The sequence below is a fragment of the Apteryx mantelli genome, chromosome 31 (assembly GCF_036417845.1).
Source record: "Apteryx mantelli isolate bAptMan1 chromosome 31, bAptMan1.hap1, whole genome shotgun sequence".
NCBI lineage: Eukaryota > Metazoa > Chordata > Aves > Apterygiformes > Apterygidae > Apteryx > Apteryx mantelli.
In genome coordinates, this window is record NC_090008.1 from 2,331,447 (window position 1) to 2,355,502 (window position 24,056).

The following is a 24,056-nucleotide window of genomic DNA, read 5'->3' on the forward strand; positions in this document are numbered from 1 at the left end:
CGCTGGGAAATGAGCGCTTCTCCCGGGCCCCCTCCCCGGGGAGTCTCTTCCCTGCTCCTCTCTGCAAACAGTGCTCTTTGTTTACGCTTCGAATTACCCGGCCGCTTTCTTGGCAGAAATCCCTCCCGATGCCACCTGGCCACTTTTCCGTCTCCCAGGAAGTTTCGCGGTGACCCAGGCGGGAACGCGGCTCGCCTTCGACGACACCCCGCCTGCTCCCGCGGCCCCCACCCCACCGCCGCCACTGCCGGCCGCGCTCCCCATCGTCGCCCGCTCGCACCCAGCCGCGCGCGTCGGGCCCTGAGTCAGAAACAAAGAAGAAAACCCTCGTGGGCTGTGATTCGCCCTTTCTGGTGAACTCCAGACGTCACACGCGCACGGCTATAGATGGAGCTCGGGAGCCCGGGCGAGCCCAGTGCAAGCCCACGAGAGCTCAGTGATGGTGGTGGTGGTGCTGGCTGGGGGGGGGGATGCGGTGTCGGTGTGGCTAAGGATGTATTACAGAGGCGGGCTGCTCTTAATGTAACTGGAGAGCTGCTGTAATCGACAGAGGGGGAAGACGGAGCGGGAGCGAGCGGAGGTACCCTGCGTATTTCCCAGCCGCGCTCTCCCCAGGAGGAGGCCGCCGGGAGCCCCTCTCCGCTCCCCGCCGCCCCCAGTCGCCCTCCAGCTCAGCTCCCCCCCCCCGGGGAATGATGAAAAAAAATAATTCTGCAAAAAGGGTGAGTCGAACCGCTGCTTCGCTGGGGCTCGGCGGGGTGGGCGAGGCTCCCGGATGTTTTGGGGAGGGGGGCTTCGCTCCCAATTTCCCGTCGCTTGCTTTGCCGCTGCTCCCCCCTCCCTTTCGCCAAACCCCTTGCTCTGCAACCCCCCCCCCGACCAGACCAAAACAAACCCAAACCCCAGCGCCCGTCTCCCCCTCTCTCCTGCTGCCCAGCGCCGCTCCTTCCTCTTGAATTCGCCAAGAGATACTACTCGCCGCGTAGCGTGGAGAGATGCAGTCAGGCGGTTTTCATTTTCAATCAGAAGGAAACGATAAAATAGAGAGACGCTGGCTCTCTGTCGCTGTGTGCCTCCTCTGCGCCGTACGCGTGCATCTGCTGTGCTCACGGACCTCATCCCTCTCTGCAAAGAAATCTTAAATGTAAACCCAGGCGTAGATTTCGCCCCTAGGATTAACTGTTCGTAAAAGGCTCCAAACCACAATTTTCACTGCAGTAAAAAAACAGTTAGTTAAAATTCTCTGCAACACCCTCCTGTACCTCTTTCCAGTGGCAAACGCATGTCGTGTGAGGCGAATATAACATAACAGCCATTCTTATATAATGCACAGAGTGAAACTGTGCCTGCAATTTTTGCATCGTCCCCTCGGTATTATTGTTGTTGCTTCACATCTGCAGGGGAAAATCTATGCGGAGTGAATTGGGCAAAGCACCTGGGTCCCGGCTTTGGCGGAGAGAGGGGCGAGCTGGGGGAAGGGGAGGTGAAAGTTGGGCAAAGAGGGAGGGGGAAGAACGGCAGTGTAAAAGCACAAATAATACCATTTTCCCCCATTTTCTTCCCTCTCTCTTTGTGCTAGGGGCAACAGGATGGAAACCAGCAATCTGCGCAGCCTGAGAAGGTTGGCTGGGTGCGGAAATTTTGCGGGAAAGGCATTTTTAGGGAAATCTGGAAAAACCGTTACGTGGTTTTGAAGGGAGATCAGCTTTACATCTCGGAGAAGGAGGTAGGCTCCGTTTCCTTTTCCTTCCCCATCCCCCCCCCCCCGGCCTCCCCTCCATCTCCCTTTGCATTTGAAAAGCAGCACGGCGGAGCCCAGCACCCCTGCCAAACGCCCCGGCCCCTCTGCCGCCGAGCGGGCCCGGGCTCTGCTAGGAAGGGGGTTTCCCTGGGGCTCCTCTCCCCCCTGCCCAAGTCCGGCCCGTCCGCTCCGGAGAAACCCGGCCTGGGTTGCCGTGTCGGCTCAAACAGCGACTCTGCCAGACAGCTCTGCCTGGGAGACATTTTCCCAGCGCTAGACACATGAAAGGATTCACTTAGCGAGAGTTAAAATCCTCAGCCTTCCTTTCGCCACGGGGAAACGGCAGTGCCGGCTTCCTTCTGGGCCTGTCCTCTGTCATTAAGTTTGACAGTGGTCTTGTTCTCAGCTGCTGCACTGCTCGATTTGGAAATAACTGTGGTCTCCCAACTGGAATGGAGCCATGTACCAGCCCCTTATCTCTTGTTTTTTTGTTCCCCCCCCCACCCTGAACCAAACCACAAAAGGACCAGGGGAGAATTTAACCACGGATTCAACACCTTGTTGAAGAACCTGCCCCCTCTCCTCCCCCTCGTCTCTGCTCGACGCGGGCTGGCGTTTGGGGTTTAATGTGGTGTTTACATTAGACTTAATTGGACGCGACTATCGGGCTGAGCGTTGCAGGCTGGGGCGGACTGCGAGCAGGCTGTCCTTGCGCAGCCTCCCCCGTAGTTTTTGCCTTGATAAATTCATCAGGAAGAACCCCCCCGGGCAGCGGTACTCCCCCCCTCTGATTTCTCTTTCAAAACTCATCTCTGGCATTAGCGAGGGTTGCGCGCGCAAGAAGAGACACGGGGGCTGTTTGGAGCGAGGCTGGTGTCAGCGAGGACAGGATCGGGGCCTGGGTCTCAGGGGGTTCCTCCCAAAAGCGAAGGCTGCTCTCCGAGGGGGACTGCAGGGCTGGGGGGGGGGGGCGTCATTTAGATGCATGGCAACCCGGCCCCGCTTTATCAATTTAGGACCTGGAGAGAGAATAGGATGCCGAGCGTGACGGGTAATTTGCTTTAAAGGCTAATTGAATCACAGGGCATGGCAAAGTGCAGATGGATAGGGGGTTATTAGGACAGAGAAATAGCCTAAAAGCAGACTGAAAGTCCAGGTCAGGCTTAGCTGTGTGTCGGCATTTCGCGGCTCGCTCCCATTGATCTCTTTGTCGCTTGAGAAGCAGAGAGAGGCAGGGGCTTGGGAAACAAATGGGGGTTCGGTGCCTTCGAAACGCTCCGGTAAAGAGACATCATAAACAAGAGCTGGATTAGAGACTGCCCACAGATCTGGGTGGCAACGAGCCACCGAATCTATGACGAATCTATAGATACATTCGCAGATGGGAACAGTTAGATGGAAGCATGGATGCATGAAGTGCATAGTGAGTGGCTGGCAATCTCTTTCAATTTGTGATCCCCCCAAATTTTTCCAGCAGCAATGCAGACTGTGTAATATATACTTCTAAACTGCAGGCCCGCTTGTCTCGCGTGACTCTTACAAGCAGTTCACAGGCCTCTGGGGCCACGGATCAGAGTTTAAAAACCGCCAGCCAGCCAGATGACATGGTTGGAAGGATTTTACCTGCTGCCCGGTGTTCCACCCAGCTGGGTCAGCTGCTCTCCTGCATTAGGGCCCCAATTCAAAGCAGCACTGAAACACATGCTTGAGCAGAAACGTACGTTAAGCCCAGTTAACTGGGGTGGAACTGGAGCCGGGACTTCCCTAAGTAACCATGGCCAGCGCTAAATCATAGGGGAGCTGCTTGCTCTGATAAGGCTGCATTGGCTGTCCCATCCCACTTGGAACTGGCAGGAGGGGATCGGGAAGACACGACAACTTTTCAGGGTCCCTCTCATCCCTCGGTGCTGTGACCAAGCCACCGTTCCACAGGGGACGAGTCATATGGGTGGGCAGAGGGAGAACTTGGCCCCATTGAAGCACACGGGAGAAGAGGGCAGCTGGAATCGTACTGTCACTGTCCCCACCGATGGGAAAGAGGCCTGAATGCCACCAGGCCACACAGGCTTCCTGGGACAGATTCCTTCTGCCCAGGTTTAGGCACCTCGTCAGAGTACCCTCGCTAAGGAGACGGGGGAAAGGCGCTTCTGGAGAGCTATTCAGCCCACCTAGACCTGAGCAGCCGTTACAGAGACGCCGGTGCCTGGGCTCCTAGCCGGGGTGCCTCGGGGAGCGCTCGCAGGGCAAGGCCAGGCCTGGGAAACCAGAGCTCCTGCGCAGCTGGACTCAGTGCTAGCAAACCCCTCCAGGGCTGGAGGAGCTGCTCCATTTGCGGGATCCTCCCAGACCCTCCATCTGCAGCGCAGACCGGCACAGCAGCTGTCCAGGACAGCAAAGCTGTGGTGCAAAACACTCCCTGCCTTAAGCAGTCTGTGAACCGTCCTTTTGAAAAGAAGTATTCTGGATCTTGCCTGGGAAAACAAGAGTGTTTTCCAAAATACCGGCCACCCTGCAGCCACCAGCTGCCTGCAGTACCACTGGGATGTCCCGGACACCCAGCACGGCCGGGTGGGTGGTGAGATCCCTCTCCAGCACCCCACCTCCTCTTTGAACCTCGGGTATCCCTGGAGAATGAGCTGACAGCAACAGGCTCTACTTGGCTAAGGAGCAGGAAAGCCGGTGCGAGGGAGAACGTATTCATACAGGAATCAACACCAGCAAACGTGCATCTCACCATGAGGACAAACATGTCTGTCTGTCCCTCCCTCCCTCCCTCTCCCAGACATGTCTCAGTGGCAACCTCGCCGATACCTGTGTGCTCTGAGTGCAGAAGAGCAACAGGGCGGTTTGGGCAGGGGCGCGCTAGGTCCAGGCAAGGAGCACTTGTGCTCGTCTCCGGCAGTGCATGTGTATTTCCTCACGGGGAAAAACTAACGCGTGTGCCGCTGAACCGGCGCTGGGGCTCTACGCGCATGAACGTGTGTGTGTGAAGGACCATAAATAACACGCAGCAGCGACTGCGTATGTCTTTATATGGCAGAATCTGTGGCTGTGCAGAAATGTGGTTACAGAGGTAACGTCCGGCTGCGCGTGTGCGCGCTGAAGTGACTCCGTGCCTGTGGGAAAGAAGAATGCGCCTGTGTCGCTGGGTCCTGCGTCTCCGGGAATCTCGATATACGAGGTGGCTCCAGCCACCCGGCATGCGATACTGCGCGGCGCTGCCCGTCCGGGTGGACGCTCGGGCGTGTTCGTAGGGACAGAGGGCACGTTTGGCGCGAGCGCCTGTCTCGCTGCATTTCCAAGACTTTCTGTTCAAAGGCAGCCACGTCTTTTAACAGATGGTGCAGGGTTTTGGTACTGACCGGGCCTTTACTCCTTAGCAAAGCCAGGCCTGCACACACCAACGAGAGCTCAGGTCTGCTCTGGGGAGGCCCTTAGCCAGCACCCCTGGCCTCTCCCCACGTGTCCGAGGCTTCCTCTCCACTTCCCACCCTCTGCACGCTCGCTTTTCTGGAAGCAGGTGCCTGCAGCTCCCGCAAATAGCTTAATAAATTGGGATTTGTCAAGCAGAACAGGATGTAGCTGCTTTTGTGTTTTCGCAGAGCAGATTATGCCCAGTGGAGAAAATGGAGCCACTGCTGGGTTGTGCTGATGAGTTGCGCGAGAGGCTCTTAACTGCTGCGGGGAAAGGCCCCTCGCCTTCTGAATCGCCGCCGGTGTGGCTGGTGGGGCAGGCAGCAGATGCAGCCAAAGAAAGAATTAAATAGTGGAAACTCTGAAGAGATGTGAATAGAAAACTCTTGTGGTTATAGCCACTACACAGGCTGAATCTCAGCCTGATTTCTGCAGCACGAGCACTGATGGCAGAGGAGACTCAACCGTCTGTTTCAGCAAAAGATCAAAGTCCTTCTCTGCTATAAATTGGCTTTGCTCCATCAAAGCCATCGGAGCAATGTGGATTTAGTGGATGGAGAAACTGGACCCTATTGCTTACGTGTTAACTCACATATTAACCTTGATGTTTCCTGTCAGTTCCTCTTAAGCTCAATAGCTGCTCTGGAAGGGAAGGCAGGTTGTCTAGTGGGTAAAGCGGGACTCCTGGCCTCTCGCTGTCAGCTCAGAGCACAGCAGAAGAAGGGTTAAATACCAGGACTCCCGGATTCCACCCTGAGTTCTGCCATGCACTAACTAAATGAATTTGAACAAGACATTTATTTATCTTTGCCTGGATCTCTGCATCTGGAAAGCAGGGCTAATAAGAGCACTCATCTCCCTCGTGCACAAGGTGCCTAGGAAGGGAAATTGCATGTCACACGCTTTGGGATCCCTCAGGAAAGATGTCAACTCAGGATAGGTAATAACGTACCAGGAAAAACAACGTGGAGCAGTAAAACTGCTCTGAGCTTAGCACTGGTCTGATTTGTGGATAGGCTTTCCAAAAGTCTAACTCCCACAAGCAGAGACAAATTACCAAAATCCCATTGGTATCCACACTGATACCTTCTGGGAATCCGTGCGCTTATTTAGTTGCCTACCTAGGACCTGGCCTTGCAGGTTAGAGGCTCTAGCACCGGTTTATTAATTTTGGTTAGAAGGAAATGTGAACACCTGACAAAAGCCTAGGTTTTCTCCCTGATGGAAACCAAGTCTGTAAGGAGAGGAATTATATTTTATTAAACCAGTTGATATAGCCGAAAAATGCAGACGGAGCTTTTAAGTTGTCCCCCTTCATTAGGGCATCAGCCTTTGGAAGCCGTGCGACTTACTCTACCTTTAACACCACCTAGAGCCTTTTGCTCCTCCAACCATGCACCAAAATGGTAGCTGGGCCTCACAGCCCCTTTTCAGTCACAGGCTCCGAGCCTGCATGGAGATCTGTCCCCCCCGCCGCAAGCCGAACTCCGTGAACTTATGCAAAAAAACCCCTTCATTATTTAGCATTTGGTCAGCAGCCAAAAAAAGCGTTCAGAGCAGAAACACGCAAGGCGAGATGAGCCGAAGTGAACCGATCTCTGCTAAGCAAAAGAACACCTTCTTAATATTATTTTCGCATTCTTTTCCGCTCGCGCTCCGCTGCACGGTCCCCTTCCCCCCGCTGCAAATTTCTGGTAATTGTTCTCTTGTTCCTAGCACAGCTTTGTTAGCGCTTTGCACTTGGGAATAGCAGTCAGACTAACGCAGACACAGCTGGGCTCCTACCACTTCCTGTCAGGAAGCCCAGGGCTGTCCAGACAGCATGAACGGACCCTGTGATGATGAGATGTTAATGAGGAAAAGCTTCTCGGGGCTTCCTTAAGCCTTTTCTTGTTTGCTACCAAAAGCATCGACTCAATTAGCACAAGAGCACTTGAAAAGTAGTCTGTTCTCGCTCCCCGTTCGTTACAGCACCATCAAACACTGCAGAACTGCCTCTCTCTGCCTGCAAGGGGGGGATACGCATTTAGAGCGGTGTCCAGCGTTCACAGACGTGGCTGGTGCGTGCGCTGGAGCTCGCAAAGCGTTCGTGGCGTTTCCGTGCACGTTGCACGTGCGCCCACGGAACGAGGCTGCGTCTGTGCTGAGCGTTATGCACGTGCCGCCGAGGCGCGCGGCAGCACGACGACGCGGTTCACGGTGCGCGCGTTGCACTTTGGGGTGAGCGCCTCCGTGCCACGTCTTCCGGCTCTGTGCGGTGCCCGCGGGTGGTAGGTCTGGGTAACATGTCGGTGCCCACCGCGTGCAATGGGCACAAGGTATTAGTTAGAGCCGTGCTGCTACATGCGTGTCTGGGAACAGCGGTGATGCACAGGGTCAGTCTGGTGCGTAACCATCGGCTTTTGGGTGCCCAAGGGCAGCCTGCGACCACACGGCTGCGACCTGCTGCCCCATGCATCTCTCTCCCGCTCTTGCCCTTTGAAGCCTTCCCTTTCCCCTCCGCCTTCCTGCTCTGCCAAACCCCTGCTCCGTGGTACAAACTCTGCTCTACAGTTTGCAGAGCTAGGTGACAAGTTTCAGCAAAAAGTCTTTTCTGTCTCCATGGCACCGCCCAGCACAGTCGCATCAGAGGGTGAAAGAACATTTAGGCTGAAACAACACAGCCTGACTTCCTTTCCTCCAGCAGAGGTGATTTATAAGACGAGGCAGCATAGATTTGGGATTAGGGTAGCACTGAGACGCAGAAGACCCGGTTCGAGCACAGGGGCTGCTTCGGGGCCCCATCAGTTCTCAGGGTACCCGTTTCTGGTAGCCTGCCCCGGCTGATGGCTCTTCAGGGCGAGGGACTAGAGCGGGGAGCAACTTTCTGCTGCTGGTGCCTGGCTAGCTCAGAGCAGCAGCCTGGCAAGGAAAAGGCCTGGTCATGCTCCTGCCCTTGAGCTCCTGAGGTCACTGTGCAACCTCCCACTACGGATGCAGGTGTGCGAGTGGGGAGGCAGTACCTCGGAGCATTGCCATTCCTGCTCTGCTGAGGTCCCGAGGCTCTGGTTCAGACCAGGCTCCCGCTGTGCCGGTGACTGCACACACTCTGTAACCCACCCTGCCTCCTCGCCACACTTGCACCTTACCTGGACTAGAGAAGGAAGGAGAAAAAGTGGAGCAGCTGCAGTGTCCCACTGCACACGGGCCATTTTATTGCGTGTCTGTGGCACTTTACAGGTCTCTCTTACTGTACCTAAGACTTTCACAATACTCCCTGTATTTCTTTTGCTAGTTCCCCTTGCAAATTAGAACTGTCCCGTTACCGCCCTTGTGCAGCCGGGGAACCGAGGCTAACAAGGAGCCAGGGACAGGACAAGGCATCAGACTCGGCTCTCCCCTGTCACCTGCCCGTCCCCTCCCCAGCACTGCTTCCTGCCCCTGTGCCAGAGGCAGCGTTGCAGACGAGCATGGACCCCCAGCTTGGCAACAGCCTGGTTTTAGCTGAGCTCGGCAGGAGTTCCTTTCCCTTGCTGGATGGAGAACTGCTCAGCTCGAGGAAGTGAAACTTTCATCTCGGCTCGAGGGAGGAACATGCTGGCTGACACTGTCCCCTGAGATTGCCCTTGTTTGGATTTGCAGCTTTACTGAGCATCTGTGGGTTTCTTGTTACACCCTGAGCCACATTTCGACCTCTTGTACGTCCTGTGGATACATTAGACTCGGTGTCTTGTGATTTTCTGGACCTTCCGCATTTGCTTTGACCATGTCGCATCTCAACAGGGAACTATCAGGCAAATCCCCATAAAACAAATCTCTGAGGAAAACCGCAGAAACTGCCTTGTGACTCTGCGAGCGCCCTTCCTCTCCCCTCCCAGCTCGGCCCCAGAACACAGTCCGAATCTGAAGGAAGGGGCTTCAGAGCTGTTGCAGGTGACAGCTTGACAAGGGGGGAAACCATCACTGTCCACCAGCAAGAAATCCAAGGGGCAGTTAGCTTCGGCCACGCTACGGATCCTCCCGCTGCCAAAGTGCTGCAAAGCAAGAGAATGCACAGAGAACAGACCCTTGGAAGTGCGATGAGCTGGAAGGTTAGAAATAACTCCTCCAAGCCTTCGAGAGAATGTACTTCGGGTACCACGGCTCATGTTCTCACCCACAGAGCACACACGCCTCTATAGGGTCGCTGGGCTATAGGGTCCCGCGGGGCTGCCCCCGGCGAGTGGCAGCTGCGGGGCGAGGCGTGCGAGGAATGCAGGCGGGGAGGGCTGGGCAGCGGCAGCTCCGCTCCTTGAACTTCAGTAACGCGCCAGCAATGTCAGCCTCAGCGCATCGCTCCGGGCGCGCGCTGCCTGCGGGCCCAGATTAGCCTGGGGCCGCATGGCTGCCTGTGCGGCGCGGCTCAACCACCGGCAGCTGCCAGGAGGGGTGAGGGGACTGCGTGGTCTAACGGATGCTGAGTCTAACGGATCTTGCTTTACGGATTTGGCTTTGTATTAGGCAATGCTGGAGAGCACAGATTCCTTCTCTATGCCTCAGGTTCCCTTTCCTCGCCTGGTCTGTTTGGAGGGTGGAAACATTTCCAGGACCCAGGCTGAACCTCAGGATAAGAAACTGTTTTGTCTTCCTAGGACAGGTGCAATATGGACAGCAAAGCCAGCCAACAGCAATGGCAGTAGGTGCTGGGACTTATATCCATCATCCTTTCCATTCGGAGCTTCCCTGTAGAGCAAAGAGTGCAGGACCCACCTGCCCACGAGGCCCTGAGACCCATTAGCTCCTTGCATGCCAGTCACTCAGCAGCTGTGAGAGAGGAAAAACCTGCTGGCCACCTCCCAGCTGGGAATGATTTTGCTAAAATCAACCATCCAGCCCTCTCCCTTCCTCACACACTAAGCCAAGCGGTCCCTGAGTCCTCTCAGCCTCAAGACAACAGTGTGGGAGACCTTAAAGTCTAATGAAGACAGCAGGATCCAAAAACATACCCCCGTCTGAGAGGCAAGCACTGCTGCCATTGCCCTCTAGATGTTCTCCTGGCTTGGGCCCGTTCTCACAGATAACTTTTGCCGTCAGGGAACGCACAGGGAAAAATTAGCTGAGGCGGGGGGTGGAGGGAAGGAGATTCTCAAGGGGAGGAGGATGGAAGGATGTACAATATGCAGTCTTAACACAAATGACGTTCACATTAAGGAGTTCGAAGATATGCGCCTGGGAACTGCTGCATCAGCAGTGACCCTGGGTCGGCCTAGCCCAGGCCAGGCCAGCCCAGGCCTTCTGCAGAGGTCCAGCTGCTTCACAGGCAGGTGTGAAAACCCACGCAGTGGACAACAGAGGAAGCACTGGCCCAGACACAAAAGCTTTTTCTCGACCCCCTTAAAGGGGGCGTAGAAAAGAGGGACTGGCAGGCCCTGGAGAGCCTGTTTAAACTGTCTCCCCCACCTAAGGCAGGGCCACCCTCACCTACACTCATCTGCGCAGCAGCAGTAGGACCCAGGCCCTGGGAGTTAGGGAAATGCAGGAGGATTAAACAATCTTCCCGAGATCCCAAGCAAGGCTGCAGCATAGCTGAGAACGGAGCTCCGGAGTCCTGCATTTGACCCAAGCAACAATGTGATTTCTCTTGTCCATAGAAACTCTTCAGCTGCCTCTAAGTTCTCCAGCCCAGCTGCATCCCCCGCCTGTGGGGCCCAAAATGACACTTCTGCCAAAACCACAGCATTTCCTTTTATCAGCCATGAACTGAATGGCCATTAGTACTTCTTTACTTGCTAAGATAGGAAGTCTGCCTTGCCTGATCTGTTTTGTTCAGAGTTTGCACCCATTTTTGCTTCCAAAATGCTGTGTGGCATTAAGCAGCAGAAACTTCACAGCCCTGCTCGATAAGGCCAACTGCCCATAGAGCCCAAAGTCCCGAATGCCTGCAAGTTTGAGAGCAAGAAACAAACTGTTTGGGGATGGGGAGCCAGCTCAAAGACTATATTAAGAGGAGATGCTTAGCCCTTCCCAAAATTTAGGCCTGTTCTTAGGAGTTTCAAGTTCAGCAGCTGAGACTGTAAAAATCACTCCTCACTTTTGAAAATCTGAGCCCTAAAGTCAGCAAAGGTGAAGAAAGCAAACAAGCATCATCATAAGTCTCCAGCACTAGGATTAACTTCGCAGAAGCAGAGCAACCTGGGCCCACGAGAGCTGTGCTAGGTCATCCTGACATAAAGGAAGATCAATGCTAGTGTACTGCCTCGGCCTTTCCCTTTACAAACCCCTTAGGATGACAGAAATCACAGTTCATTCCCTTCTTCTAAGAACCGATACGTGAGGCTGCTTCCTCCCAAAGGTCTGTACATTGCCTAGGTGTTGGGCCAAATGCTCTGTGGGTGCAAATCAGGGCAGCTCCCTCGCAAATCAGAAGCTGCTCGATTTACCACAGAATTGATATTTGCAGCAGTCTTAGGACACCTTGCCCAGAGCAGGGAGAAGTACCTTAGCTAGGTCTGTATAGAGCCAGCACAGATCCAAAGGATTTATTCACATGGCTCCAATCTCTCTGAAAAATGTGTAGGGGGGACCCTGCAGGGCTGTCACCCACCTCCTATTGACGTAGGTGACAGTGATTTAGGCTTTGCTGACAGTACGGTTCCAGCAGGGTGGGGTTTTTTGTTTTTTGTTTTTTTTAAAAGAGGACAGGATGCATGACTATCTTCTTGTGCTCTTCCATCTCCGAGGTTGCTCTATTCTGTAACTCATGCCCACCACCCTCCTCCTTTTTGGCCTCAGAGGCCTCCTACAAGGCCGGCTAGTACTTTTGAAATTTGCCTTTCACCTTCCTTCTCTCTAGTCTCACTGTCTGCATGCTGAATCCTCTTATTTTGCTCTGCTGCTGAGTTCTCTGCCTGGAAGTCTCAGTGCAGGGGGGATCAGCTGGCAAGGCCCCTTGCGAGACACGACCGCAATCCTTCTTGCAGGCAGCGAAACTGCTGCCGTTACATCACTGCTGTGGAGCCCATTGGAGGCTGATGCTGAGACCTCTTCACACCACGCTGGCAGAACAAAGCCATCTTCAGAGGGCTATAAATCACAGCCCCATTCACTTTATGACCTCATTACGCTGGCAAGGCTGCATACGGCAGGGAATTAATTCCAAGTGAGCTCAAACTTACCTTTCCCCCCCAGGCTTCAGCTCTGGCTGAAGAGCAGACACAGCCTTAGGTGCCTAAGTCACTTAGGCCCACATCCTTAATGATATTCAGGCCTTTGAGCTGGACCTGCCTACCTTGTCTGAAACTCAAACAGAAACGGGACCCAACATTGTTCCTTTAATGCAAATAGATATGCTTATTCTTAATCAGGGATGCATTTTATAAGTGGTCAATGCACATACGTGCCATGGTTTGGTGAATGAGGCAGGAGCATCACACTGTCTGCGCACCAGGGTCTCCTGTAGCCCGTCTCTGTTTGTGCATGTGTGCTTGTGTAGTCGAGAGAGAGGTCTTAGAGTTAAAGCCCTGGCGCTTGTTAATCCAAGGCTTCTAAAGGAATAAGGGCATTTATCTGAACCAGTTACACACCTCCTTTCTGCAGACCCCTGTGGCTGTTCCTAGAGGCAAGATATTTCAGTCCCAGCTCCCCTGAGTTCACAGTACAGACTCTGTGTGTCTGAGAAAGGGAGGAAGGCCTGGGGAAGTCCCAGTGACCTACACGAGCAAACATCTGGAGTAAGGACTTCTGCCTCGGCCGCTGTGTCACAGCTGGGGGCTCAGAGGGGATCAGCTTTTCCTGTTGCAAATGAATAGGGCTGAATTCAGCCAAGATTCTTGGAAAGAGGTGGATTGTAGGATGGTTCTGAGGAGAGATAAAAGCCGATTAGAAATACATGGGGGGATATATAGACATGGATGCGTGCGAGCACACAAGAGACTTCTGTATTTGTTCATATAATAGCTGCCCGTGCACAATGGCTTTTGCTTTGAGCAAAAATAAGCAATAGCTTCTGGGGCTTTAAGAATAGGTATGTACTGTGATTGCACCCTAGTTCTTGGAGACAAACTTGGGGGATAGAAGGAAGAAGGGAGGAGATGGAACTGCAGTCATTATATAAGGCCAGATCATCAGTTTCTCTGTGCCTCTGGTTAGAAAGGTGGTTACAGCATTTTGGTGATACTTTTGCTTAAGTTCTACAGAGAAGTCATAGGAAATACTTTCAGAGTTCCCTGCTTTCAAGTCCTTTCAAGAAATCCGAGATTTAAGAACTCAGCACTGTCTGCCTTTCTGGCATTTAAGTTAAACTCCATTGCAAATCCCAGCCCATAATCTGCCCCCAGCCTGGGTCATTAAGCACAGATTGACATGGATTTGAGCCTGCTACAATTCTGTCCTTAGTGGATGTTGGAAACCAAGTTCTAGATTCCTCATGTTTACCATGGAAATAGTAGGGCTGCCAGGCCATATGAGTGGGGTATGAGGCTAGCACATTAAAGATAACAGTGAAAAGGAAGGCCGTATAAAAACTAGACGGGGCCAGGCAAGAGATGGGCTGCGGGTTCTCTTCTCACCTCCACGTGTCCCCTGAGTGAGGGCATCTTCAGGTTAGTGTCCCCTGGCGGATCCCTATCAAGATCCCCGGCTTCCTCCCTGGCTCAGCCACAGCCCTTGTGACCCCGTGCAGTTCACATCTTTAATCTGCGCCTCTGTAATACTTCTCTACAGCTGTGTGCCTGTCACACCACAGCTAATACAGGGAGTGTTGGGGAATGGAGGTGGAAGAGGTGAGATTTCTTAAAAGCTGTGAAATGGCCGATGATGACTGTACAAAAGACAGCTGAGAAGTGTTTATGTCAGTGAGAACCAAGCCCTGGCATTCTTCCTTCTTGAAAACTTTTTGTGACTCACCTGGTTGCTGAAGGTCTCCGGGGGCCTGGCCAGCCATCCAACAGCGAAAACCCAGCAACAAGGCTGCCAAAACCTGTGGTCCCAGCAGTCACTGGTGCCTCGATGAAGTCTGCCCATACCCTCTGCACAATGGACAGGACTCGGCAGCGGGGGAGCGCGGCACATTCATCATGTCAGTAATCTGGGACTGGATGTGCTTCATCCACCCCCCAAATCAGCTGTCAGCACAGGCTTCAGTAATGCCGTCAAGTTAAAAATAGGAAGTGCTAATCTTTATCCCTCAAACTTTTGTTGTGCTGTCTCCAGAAAAGCAACAAGCACTAATACGATCGCCCTTTGTAATCAGCAGATGAAAGCCCACCTCCTCCCAGTCTCCTGCCTCTGCATGACCCTCCTCCTAGCAGACAAGGTCCTTGCTGCTGGTGTAAATCCTATTCATTGGGAGGGCCCATAAATATAGAGGGAAAAGTCAGCTCATGCCTGCATGTCAGTTCAGCCCAGCCCCAGTAACCTTGGAGGTGGCAGAGGCCGTTAAGTGACTAGCCTAGGATTCCCAAAGGAATCTGTAGCAAAGCAGGAACTGACCTAGGAGATTGTGATTTTCAAGTTATCTTTCTAAATATGTCCCCCTTCATTCCAGAAGGGACTCAAGTCAAAGCTATCTTGTAGAAAACATTGGCTTCTCCCTCCCAAAATCAAGTGCATCACTTCCCAGCTAACAACAGTGCTATTGCTGTACTTGTGCCTTCGGTGGAAGACTCTTGCACAATATTTCAGTGACCACAGAACACACCAGAGACTCCACCACACAGCCGGTATATTCAAACTCCCTGTGCAGACAACAGTTCTGGTCAGGCATCCTACCCACTTGGAGCGGCAACCCTGTTACTGCCTGCCTGTACCCCCTCTGTCTGACATTTGCAAGACTGTAATTTTGTTTTGTTTTGCAGGTAAAAGATGAAAAAAACATGCAGGAAATGTTTGACCTGAGTGATTATGAGAAATGTGAAGAGCTCAGGAAGTCCAAAAGCAGAAGTAAAAAGAACCACAGCAAATTTACCCTCGCCCACTCCAGGCAGCCTGGAAACACGGTACGCTTCCCTTTTGAGCACGTGGTCGCCCTCAGAAAGCCAAGAGCTGTTGGAGCCTTTCTTGGTGTTCTGCTTTAGGCCTGTCACAAGCCATTGGACTTGATGCAATAATTGAGGGGTGAAACTGGATAACCCGAGTTGTCTAGGAGTCCAGACCGTGTCTCCTGGTTTAATATATACGAATCTCCATTTACTGCAGCAGGAGTGATTGTAATAGCGAGGGCTGGACAGAGAAGCAGGGTTTCTACAGGGAGGGGATTCAGGCCTCTGGTGCACTAAGAGCAAGTGTTTAGTTTTGGATCCATCCAGCTCAGAGTACTCTGACTTCAGGACAAGAAAGATATCAGAACATTTGTCAGGAGCAAGGACAGTGCAATTTTAGTGCTGCCACTCCTGACAGCTGCGGTTCAGCTGACTGGACTTGTTTATTCACGGGGGAGGCCAGGGAGGGAGGGATGCTGATGCTCCTTTGTTTTGCTGCCTAGATTCAGGCAGCAGCAAAAAAGCTGCAAGAGCATTTGTCCCAAGAATAGTTCCTGCCCAGCAGCAAACTAAAAAGTGCCAGGACAGGATCACTGCTACCTAGGACAGGGACTTTCCAGGAGGTGTTGGTTGCCACTGTGGACAGAGCGCCAGTCTCTAGCTACCAGCGGTGTTTGCCACGCATGCGCACACATGAGCTGGCTTTACACTCTTCACCCTGGCTTGACCAAGCTTTCCTACCCTGCACTTCGCTAAGAATCCTATAACACCACTGAAATGCAAAAAGGGAAGAGAGGGGGTAAATGGAAAGCAGCTACACTGTCCCCAAGCACCCTGAGCGAGGGAGGCAATTGAACAAAATGCTGAGGAGGCTAAACTATGCAGTATCTGGTTCAAAAAACTAAGGATTCTGGACCATATTTTCAAAATTGCTCTGCCATCAGTGTGCATCTGACATACCAAGGCATGAAAAATCCAGCTCCTTCTGAGAGTGCCTACTGTATGTGCCTGTAACTCCAGACTGTCAAAGTTTGAGGTGGCAGCAGATATATCACGTGTGAGCAGCAGATGCACAGAACGGCTGCATCATTGTTTGGTGAGGGCAAAATCTAGGATAGTGTGTGGGAAGGCAGAGAAGGGGAAGGAGGAACTGCAGCCACGAGGAAAGTAAATTTGGTACACAGCTTTTTGTTTGAAAAGCTGAGTACTGGGAGGAATCATGGTCTGCTTTTCAGAGGCCTGCCAAGAAGCAGAGAGGCCAGGTGCATGCATGCGGTAGACCAGTGCTGTTTTGCATGACTGGAGGATCAGGTCTGCTCTGCATTTTCCCGCAAAAGGAAGCCAGCTGTAAAGGCCCTGTAGCTTTGCAGTGGGCAGGGCCAGTGTGAAAGATCTCTGTATGAGTTTAGTCACTGGCACTGACCTGAATTTCCTCTTTTGTAGGCACCAAACCTGATCTTCCTGGCTGTGAGTCCAGAAGAGAAAGAGTCCTGGATTAATGCCCTCAACTCAGCAATCACACGCGCTAAAAACCGCATCCTAGATGAGGTGAGCTCTGAGGGCTGGACCCGGACTCCATTGCCTCAACAACAGTCCTGGGTGAATATTTTAGGCTGTGGGAAACAGGAGCAGCTCCTGCAACCCTCTCCGTTTCCTTTTTAAAAGAAGTGCAAAGCCACTGAGCTTTTACAGACTGCAGTCAGAACAGAGCCATTGACACCGGTCGGGAATAGCCTGATTCCCCCAGCTACGGGATTAATATGCAGCAGTGATTGCAAAGCAATGGCACGGGGCAGTTGCCATGGCTCTGTCCCCTCGCTGGTGAACATAGTCCCAGTAAGGTGTCTTCACTTTGGAGCCCAGCCTTGCCTTGCCCAGGGATGGTGGGACTATGTTTCGACTGGTTTCCCAGGGCTTTCGAGTCTTTCCTCCCGCCTGCTGCTCCTGGCTGAACACAGTGTGCTCTTGTTTACAAAGGAGATTTAAGTAGTGGAACTGAATTAAGGAATTAACTGAAAACCAGTATAGTCCTATGCTATCTTCAGAGCAGCCTAATAGCATGGTACCATCTGTCCAACCCACCTCAGTCCATATTCATCCTGCCCACCCCTCCCCTCTGTGAATCACTATCTGCAGGAGAGAGAGAACCAAGTTCATTCTCATCTTAATGCACATTTCCACCACTTCAACGGAAGGAAGGGGACTTACCGGACATTTAAATATTTCAGATCCTTTTCTATGTTCAAGGGTCATACCAGAAACCTTTAATTCAGCCTTCTCAGAGCTGTATGGCCTTTGTTTAACTCAGAATAAAATGCACCTGTAGTTTTGTCAGGACAAGTCAGGCTCTCCATTTAGTGAAAAAAAAGCTAAAAAAATCGTATTTGTCAGGATCAGAGAGACCAGGCATCAGGACACTGTGTGATAGCAATAGGAGGACTCTTTGGAACAGTATAGCTCTGCCTGGATGAGCACGTGTCCAGGCAAAGCTTAACTAGCATAGCTCCTACCACCTCCAAAGTGGCAGCATTATTGCTGCATGAAGCCCCCCCCCCCAGTAACTATCACAATTATGCAAAGCAGCTTCTACTGGAAAATAAAGCAATATCAGTTCAACCCTTTCCTGGAGACAAGGTCTACATTTATAACCACAACTAGAGCTTTTAGAGACCAAGTTTAGATCAGTGCAACCATCCCCACATAGTTTATTGTGGTTTGAAGGAGAACTCCTTCCAGAAGGCTATGTCCTTGCTACCAGAGCTGCAGATCGAAACAGCATTTCAACACTATTTCACATTAATGCTATCGTGCCAACTACTTTTCAGTTTAGACTCGAATCTCAGATCTATCTCATCCACATTCAGCTTACCACAATACAGGCAGCCCACTGCTGTGATGCTGTTTGTTCTCATGGATGGCAACACAGAACCTGTAATGAAGGATAACTAAGGTCAGACCTCACAGGAAAAGCTTTATAGCAAAAAGCTACCAAAGCAACAGTGTGGACTGCTTGCAAGAGAGTCTTTGTCACTGCAACCTTTACAAATAGATTCAACAGATAATCGTCAGGAATGACTTAAGTAGATCTGATCCCCTCAGGGCACAGAGAGGACAGACTAGGGAAACTCTCCAAGACTCCTCCAGATGTCTAAGGTTCTGACAGAGGGCTGGATTCCCACACCCCGTGTTCCTGGCTGGCTCTACAGCTCTGCAAGTCTCCTTCCAAAAGAAGGTCACTTCACATGCATTCTTGTAAACACCCAGATCAGTGAATCTCAGCTACAAGTGTTGGACCACCAGTGCTCCTCGGGACCAGTTTATTGCCCACACTGTGCAGGGAGGTTTACAAACTAGTAGTCCTGCATGTGCCAGGGCTTGCTTACTAGGGAGGGGTTATGGTAACACCAGCTGGTCAGGTCATGCTCCCAGGCACGACCCTAAGCATGGCTGTTTGCAGCCCAAGTTTCTGCCCAGTTAGGGTTCCTGCTTGACAATCTCCAAAGGATCCTGGTCCATAGGTATGTGGGGAAGTTCACCCTCAGGCTCATGGTCAGGTCACAAGAGAAAGGGAAACCTGGAGGAATAAATGATCTGCTACAATGCATCTGGCTGATTATAGCTGCAGAAACTAGGAATAGCTCATATTTCCCATGCTCCCAGACACTCGCTAGCCTTTGTTCCCACTTTAGGTGACTGTCGAAGAGGACAGCTACCTCGCCCACCCAACACGTGACAGAGCGAAAATACAGCACTCCCGACGCCCTCCAACACGGGGACATTTGATGGCTGTGGTACGTATAATGAATTTCAGACACCTGTTTGGGTCAAATTCCCTTTTATCTATTTCATTTATAAGCAGGTAAGATCCGGCGGTTTTGAGCCCTGGCCTGAACTGAAAATTGTCACATAACTCAGGGCTCTCCTGGGGCATCAGATCTAGTCCTGCGTTCTTGTAGACCATTGCATTGCGGAACTCCTTTTGTAAAGTGGTAGTTTGCCATCATCGATGCCTGTTTTCCTGCGCTGAAAACAAAATGCTCCTTCAAGTTTCTCATGGAGAATTGCCCTACAGCTGGGGAATTGAATCATGGGTTAGCATGGATGACTTGGACAAGGCCATGCAGCTGATCTGTATCTCAGCTAGAAACATGAACCCAGCACTCCTGGGCCTCTCTCACCAGGTCACACTTGCTATTATTCCTGGTCCATCTCTGCATCCAAGTGCAGCTGATGCACATGTTCCGTATAAGAGACACTCAAAAGTAGTGTGCAGTCATCCCTGGTCCTGTGACAACAGCTCTTTCTTGTTTCTTCAGGCATCTACCTCAACCTCTGATGGCATGCTGACACTCGACCTGATCCAGGAGGAAGATGCCTCTCCAGAGGATCACAGCACTTGTGAAGAGAGCTTCCGGGTGGACCTGGATAAGTCAGTGGCACATCTTACTGCTGGCCGGCACCGCTCAGATTCGGAGAACGTCAAGTCAGAGAAAGGCCGGACAGGGAGCCTCCCAAGACGGGAGGTGACCTCATGGGACAGATCAGGGCAGCGCAACGACTCCTTTGACAAAGGGACCATGTACACTCCACAGGTCCCCAAAAAGCTCTCTCTTTCAGAAAAGAACAAATGTGCCTCCATGGAAGAAATCCTGTCTCGACGGGACTCTTCCACGCACCGGGCGGTGCTGAGGAGGGGGCTGGAGGCTCAATTTGCCTCAGCAGAACCAGAACAGCTGTCCCGGATACAAGAACTGGTTGCACTAAAACTGGAAAAAACTCAGGAACTGCTGACAGAGGTGAAGGGCTATGGGGAAGGCAAGAGAAAGACCAAGGATTCCAACACCAGCACCACCACCACCTCTTCGTCCTCATCATCTTCCAAGTCAGACTCTGAAAGGATCCTGCAGGAATCAGAGAGGTTGCTGGGGGAGGCTTCCTCCACCTGGAGCCAAGCAAAGAGGGTGTTGCAGGAGATCAAAGAGTTAAGGGACCTGTACAAACAGTTTGAACAGCAGCAGTCGGACTCGAAACCCAAACAGAGCTCACAGTCTCAGTACAGGAAGAGCATGATGTGAAGGCAAGCCTTGGGATTGGGAGGGAGGGACACGGGAGGGTGGCCATTTGGTCTTTTTTTTAATTATTTACAGTGTTCAAAAGAGTAAAATGGTGCCTGTTCTTACCCAAATTTGCTCCTCAAAGCTTGAACCCTTCCTTTCCCCCATCCCATCCCCTGATGAAACAACCCTGTGTTCCAATAAATTGTTTCAGTTTATACCTCCTTTTTTAAAAAGCACCCTTCAAACTGCGTGCCCCCAGCTTCTGTCATGCTTGGAGGACGGAAGAAAGCACCAGTTCCTAGAAAGTGCCCCTGCATGCCTGCAGCAGCACGTGCATAACGATGGGGACAGATGCTCCTGCGCTGTATAAGCCCTGGCTTTGCTGCTCTAAACTCTGAGCTGTACCCTGCATTACAGCTCCCTGACCAAGAGTGTTGTCTTGTTCGCTCACCGTCCTCTTGGAAACAAAACAGTATCCGTCCCAGCCAATGCTTGGAAGTCCCCGTTATCCAGGAACTGTCTTGAAGATGCTTGGAAGTTCAGGCTGACCTCAAGCTTTATGCAAGTCAGAGGCACTCACTGGACTGCAGCCAGCTGGGCTCTGTCCTGGCACAGGTCCCTTTTGCGAACTCCGGGGTCGGCAGCTGTTATTCTTGTGGTACATATACAGCCCTCCAGAAGGAGGGCAACAGGTATGCAATCTGTGTTCAAACTAACCCTGTCTGTCCACTGATGCTTTATGGAAACCCCCTGGCCCTGGGCAATGGGAGTTAGCAGCGATATGTCTTCCTTTCTGTGCAAATAGAGGATCAAAGCCTTGAATCTATCAGACAGCTGATATGGGTTGTTTTGGTGGGGGGAGGGGGGATGTTTGTTCTGGCTTTTCCATTTTCATTCCATTCCCCCTCCTCCCCCCCTTTTCTTTGAGCTGGAGGGAAATGGAAAAATCAGGGTTGTGTGCAAGGGGCAGCAGGAAACCAAGAGCCAAAGTAGTTTTAGTGGGTTTGAGTCTGGTCTCTCATGCATGCACACGCTTGGATTTTGCCAGTCTGAGTGCAGAGAGTCCTTGTTGCTACCCTAAGATCAGAACTAGCCCCACTGAAATGAAAGCTGAGCCTGCAAGGGAGCTCAAATACCCTCATCTTGGTGATGCCAAGCACTTTGCTAAATAGGTGGCTCAGTTTTCACGCCTTTAAGCAGAAAGACGAGAGAGGAGGACGTTAAGACGTCTCACAGGGCTTAAAGTACACCAACGTGGTAACATCCTTTTTATTATTATTATTATTATTTTTAAGAACCCAATTTCCTTGCCTACATTGCAAATAATCCACAAAAATATTAAAACCAACAGAGTTATTTCCTGGTTGCAGTTGGTGTTGTCTATTTGCTTTTAATGGTTGGCCTTCCTTGGAAAGGAGATTGGTTACTTTTGCCTGTGTCTGGTCAGCTTTACTATTCAGGCTCATGTTGTTGATATATAGTTGCCAGTGCTGCAAAAAAGCATTTCTGTATTTTTTTAAATTAGTCCTTTTCCCACCTTCCTGTTAGAATTACTAGCAGAAATATTACTGTTGGCACTAGGTTCCTGAAGATCTCATGATTTACAAACCTCAAATCTGGCCCTTGCAACCATCTTTTACTTGCTCCTGACCCTGGCACAGCCGTTGCCCACGCTTAAAGGACAATTTTGAAAAGGCATCACTGATTTATCTCAGCTCCTGTCATAGAGCTACACACTACTGCTGTCCAGGGGTATATGTAGATATTTCACCTTTCCAGCATTTTAGTTCTTTTTTTCTTACCTTTTCTATCTCTTGAAGGATCTGCTGTGATATGTCAGAGGAAAAAAATATAATCCCTAGAAGAGATTAAAAAAGAATGCATATGTGAGCCAGTCTGATAACACTCTTCCCATTCAGCTGTCTTTGATCAAAAGAAAAACATGAAAAATATGCAAATAATTTCCAGATGTGATGATCAGCATTAAGATTAGCCTTGTTTTCAAAACAGAAAAGCTAGTTTAAAAACCTGGATGTTCTAATTACTTTGGATTGGGATAGATGTGTGTTGTGACTGGCCTTCAGATGCCAGGCCCTGGCTTTATGTCAAAACATAAGCATAAAAACACGCCTGATTCTGACCGTACAGGGGTCATTAAATGCTCCCAAATCTTTCTTAAGCAAGAAGGTAAGATGAAAACCAATTGGAAACTTTCAGAATTTGTTCCCATCAGAAAGCATCATTTCTGGCATGGCCTGGGGGAAAGGAGCACCTTAGGAAGTAAAAACAATAACTTTTTGAGCAGAAAAATCTTTTTCATTTGGGAACATTCTTGTATTAAACAAAATTTGGAAATTCCCTTAAAAAGCTCTCCATTCAAAACAAAACATTTTGGTTTACCAGTCCTCTCCCCCCACTTAAAAAGCCTGATTTCCTTCCCCCTCACCATGGGCAGTTTTTAAATTATTTTCACTCAAAACAAAATTAAAGTCAAATTATAGACTTCCTAATGAGGCAAAAATACCAAGTTCCAAACCAGTCTGATCACCAAGCTGTAAAAACGTCAACCTCTGCTGCCAAGCACTATGTTACTAGGCAGTGGCTGAGAGTCCCAGCCATGCACCTGAGCCAGAGCAGAGGGTACTGTATATTAGACACTTTACAATATCTATAAACTCATTCATAAGTTGGGAGCCTCCGGCCCTAGATACTGTACAAACCCAGGACAGCAAGCTCTCCCTCCCTCCCAAATGGACTATAATTTTGCCCTCCTTTTCTTCTTTTATTTACTTTAATTTTCACAAAGTTCTCCCCTCCGTCAATCCTACTTCTGGGATCGGAGACAAAAAGCCAATTACGCGCGAGAATGGCATGCGTAGGGAAAACATGCCAGTCACGTTAGTGCTGCTGTTCCTTCCCTTCGCGAGCACAGCTTCCTGAGTGGAAAACAAATGGGGAAGCTGTGGCTGAGATTGTAGGGGAAGGTCCCGAGGGCAGGAAGAAGTGGGTTGAGCCTGTTTCCTCTCACCCAGCGGGTGTAGTTCATTAACAGATAACAGCTAGCAACATTTTATTCTCTGTTTAGCCATAGAAATGGCTAAAGAAGAGACTGAGCACACAGTGAATTGGAGTCCGTTTTCTCTTACTGAATCACATTTCAAAGAACTGGGTAGGAATTTTGCTTTTTTTTTCCAAAAAACCCAAACTGCAATAATAAAAATGATTCAGCTGCAATCACAGTGATTTTCTCTAGTCTCTTCTCAACACACCTACGCCAAGGAAGCCGCTCACGCCACTGAGGGTGCTTTGCAATGGGAACCATCTTCTAGGCCAGCTTGCTGCTGACCCAGGGGGGCGCTTGTGCCAGCGGAGCAGGGAGGCATTTAAGAAGCCACAACTATGCAAACAGATCATTCTTGGGACAGATTTGCAGTCCATGTACTGCAGCACCCCTAAGTCACCAAAGGAAGGTTGTTGTTCTTGAATTGCCACTGGAACCTCTACAAAGGTTTCCAGCAGGTTTTTTGGGAGAGAAAGAGAGACAAGAGGGTTCAAGAGCCTGTTCATTTTTATCACGCAAGTCACTCAAACTGAAACATGCCCGAGCACTAAAACGGCCACAGAGCAACCCAGTGAGAGCCAGAGATTTCCATTCTCTAAGGCCCAGCCTGTGGCTGCCTCCTCACCAGGGCCGCAGACGTAATTCAGGCAGTCCCAAAGCAGCAGTTCACTCTCGCTTCCATCAAGGCCCAGAAAATCAAGCAATGAAAACCTGAGCCTCAGTCCAGCAGGCCCCCGGGAGGACTCTTTGCAACCTGAGACAACCTCCCAGTCGTCTCGGAGGCATTAAGCTTGAGAGCTGCGGCAGTAATCTCAGCTTCCCAGGTCCCTTGGAGCTTTGCTATTCTT

At 51.1% G+C, this 24,056-nt stretch overlaps 1 protein-coding gene across 6 annotated transcripts; it reads left to right on the top strand.

Moving 5' to 3' along the window:
* Positions 1–237: 237 nt before the first annotated feature.
* Positions 238–23,381, top strand: PLEKHO1 (pleckstrin homology domain containing O1). 6 transcript variants are annotated; one of them, XM_067313481.1, is made up of 6 exons: positions 238–722; positions 1,580–1,726; positions 14,968–15,108; positions 16,534–16,689; positions 18,780–18,881; positions 19,407–23,381. In XM_067313481.1, the coding sequence occupies exons 1-6, from the start codon at positions 693–695 to the stop codon at positions 20,163–20,165; spliced, it is 1,335 nt and encodes a 444-aa protein (XP_067169582.1). In that variant the 5' UTR covers positions 238–692; the 3' UTR covers positions 20,166–23,381. The 6 variants fall into 6 exon arrangements, with proteins under 6 accessions (XP_067169582.1, XP_067169584.1, XP_013811985.1 ...); XM_067313483.1 differs by having other exon boundaries at positions 16,534–16,638; XM_013956531.2 differs by having other exon boundaries at positions 1,589–1,726.
* The last annotated feature ends 675 nt before the right edge of the window (positions 23,382–24,056 follow it).

Coding starts and splice junctions, on each gene's coding strand:
- PLEKHO1 (XM_067313481.1), top strand. CDS start 693: ATGATGAAAAAAAATAATTCTGCAAAAAGG. Junction 1,727..14,967: donor TTTACATCTCGGAGAAGGAG/GTAGGCTCCGTT, acceptor TTTGTTTTGCAG/GTAAAAGATGAAAAAAACAT. Junction 16,690..18,779: donor TGCCTCAACAACAGTCCTGG/GTGAATATTTTA, acceptor TTCCCACTTTAG/GTGACTGTCGAAGAGGACAG.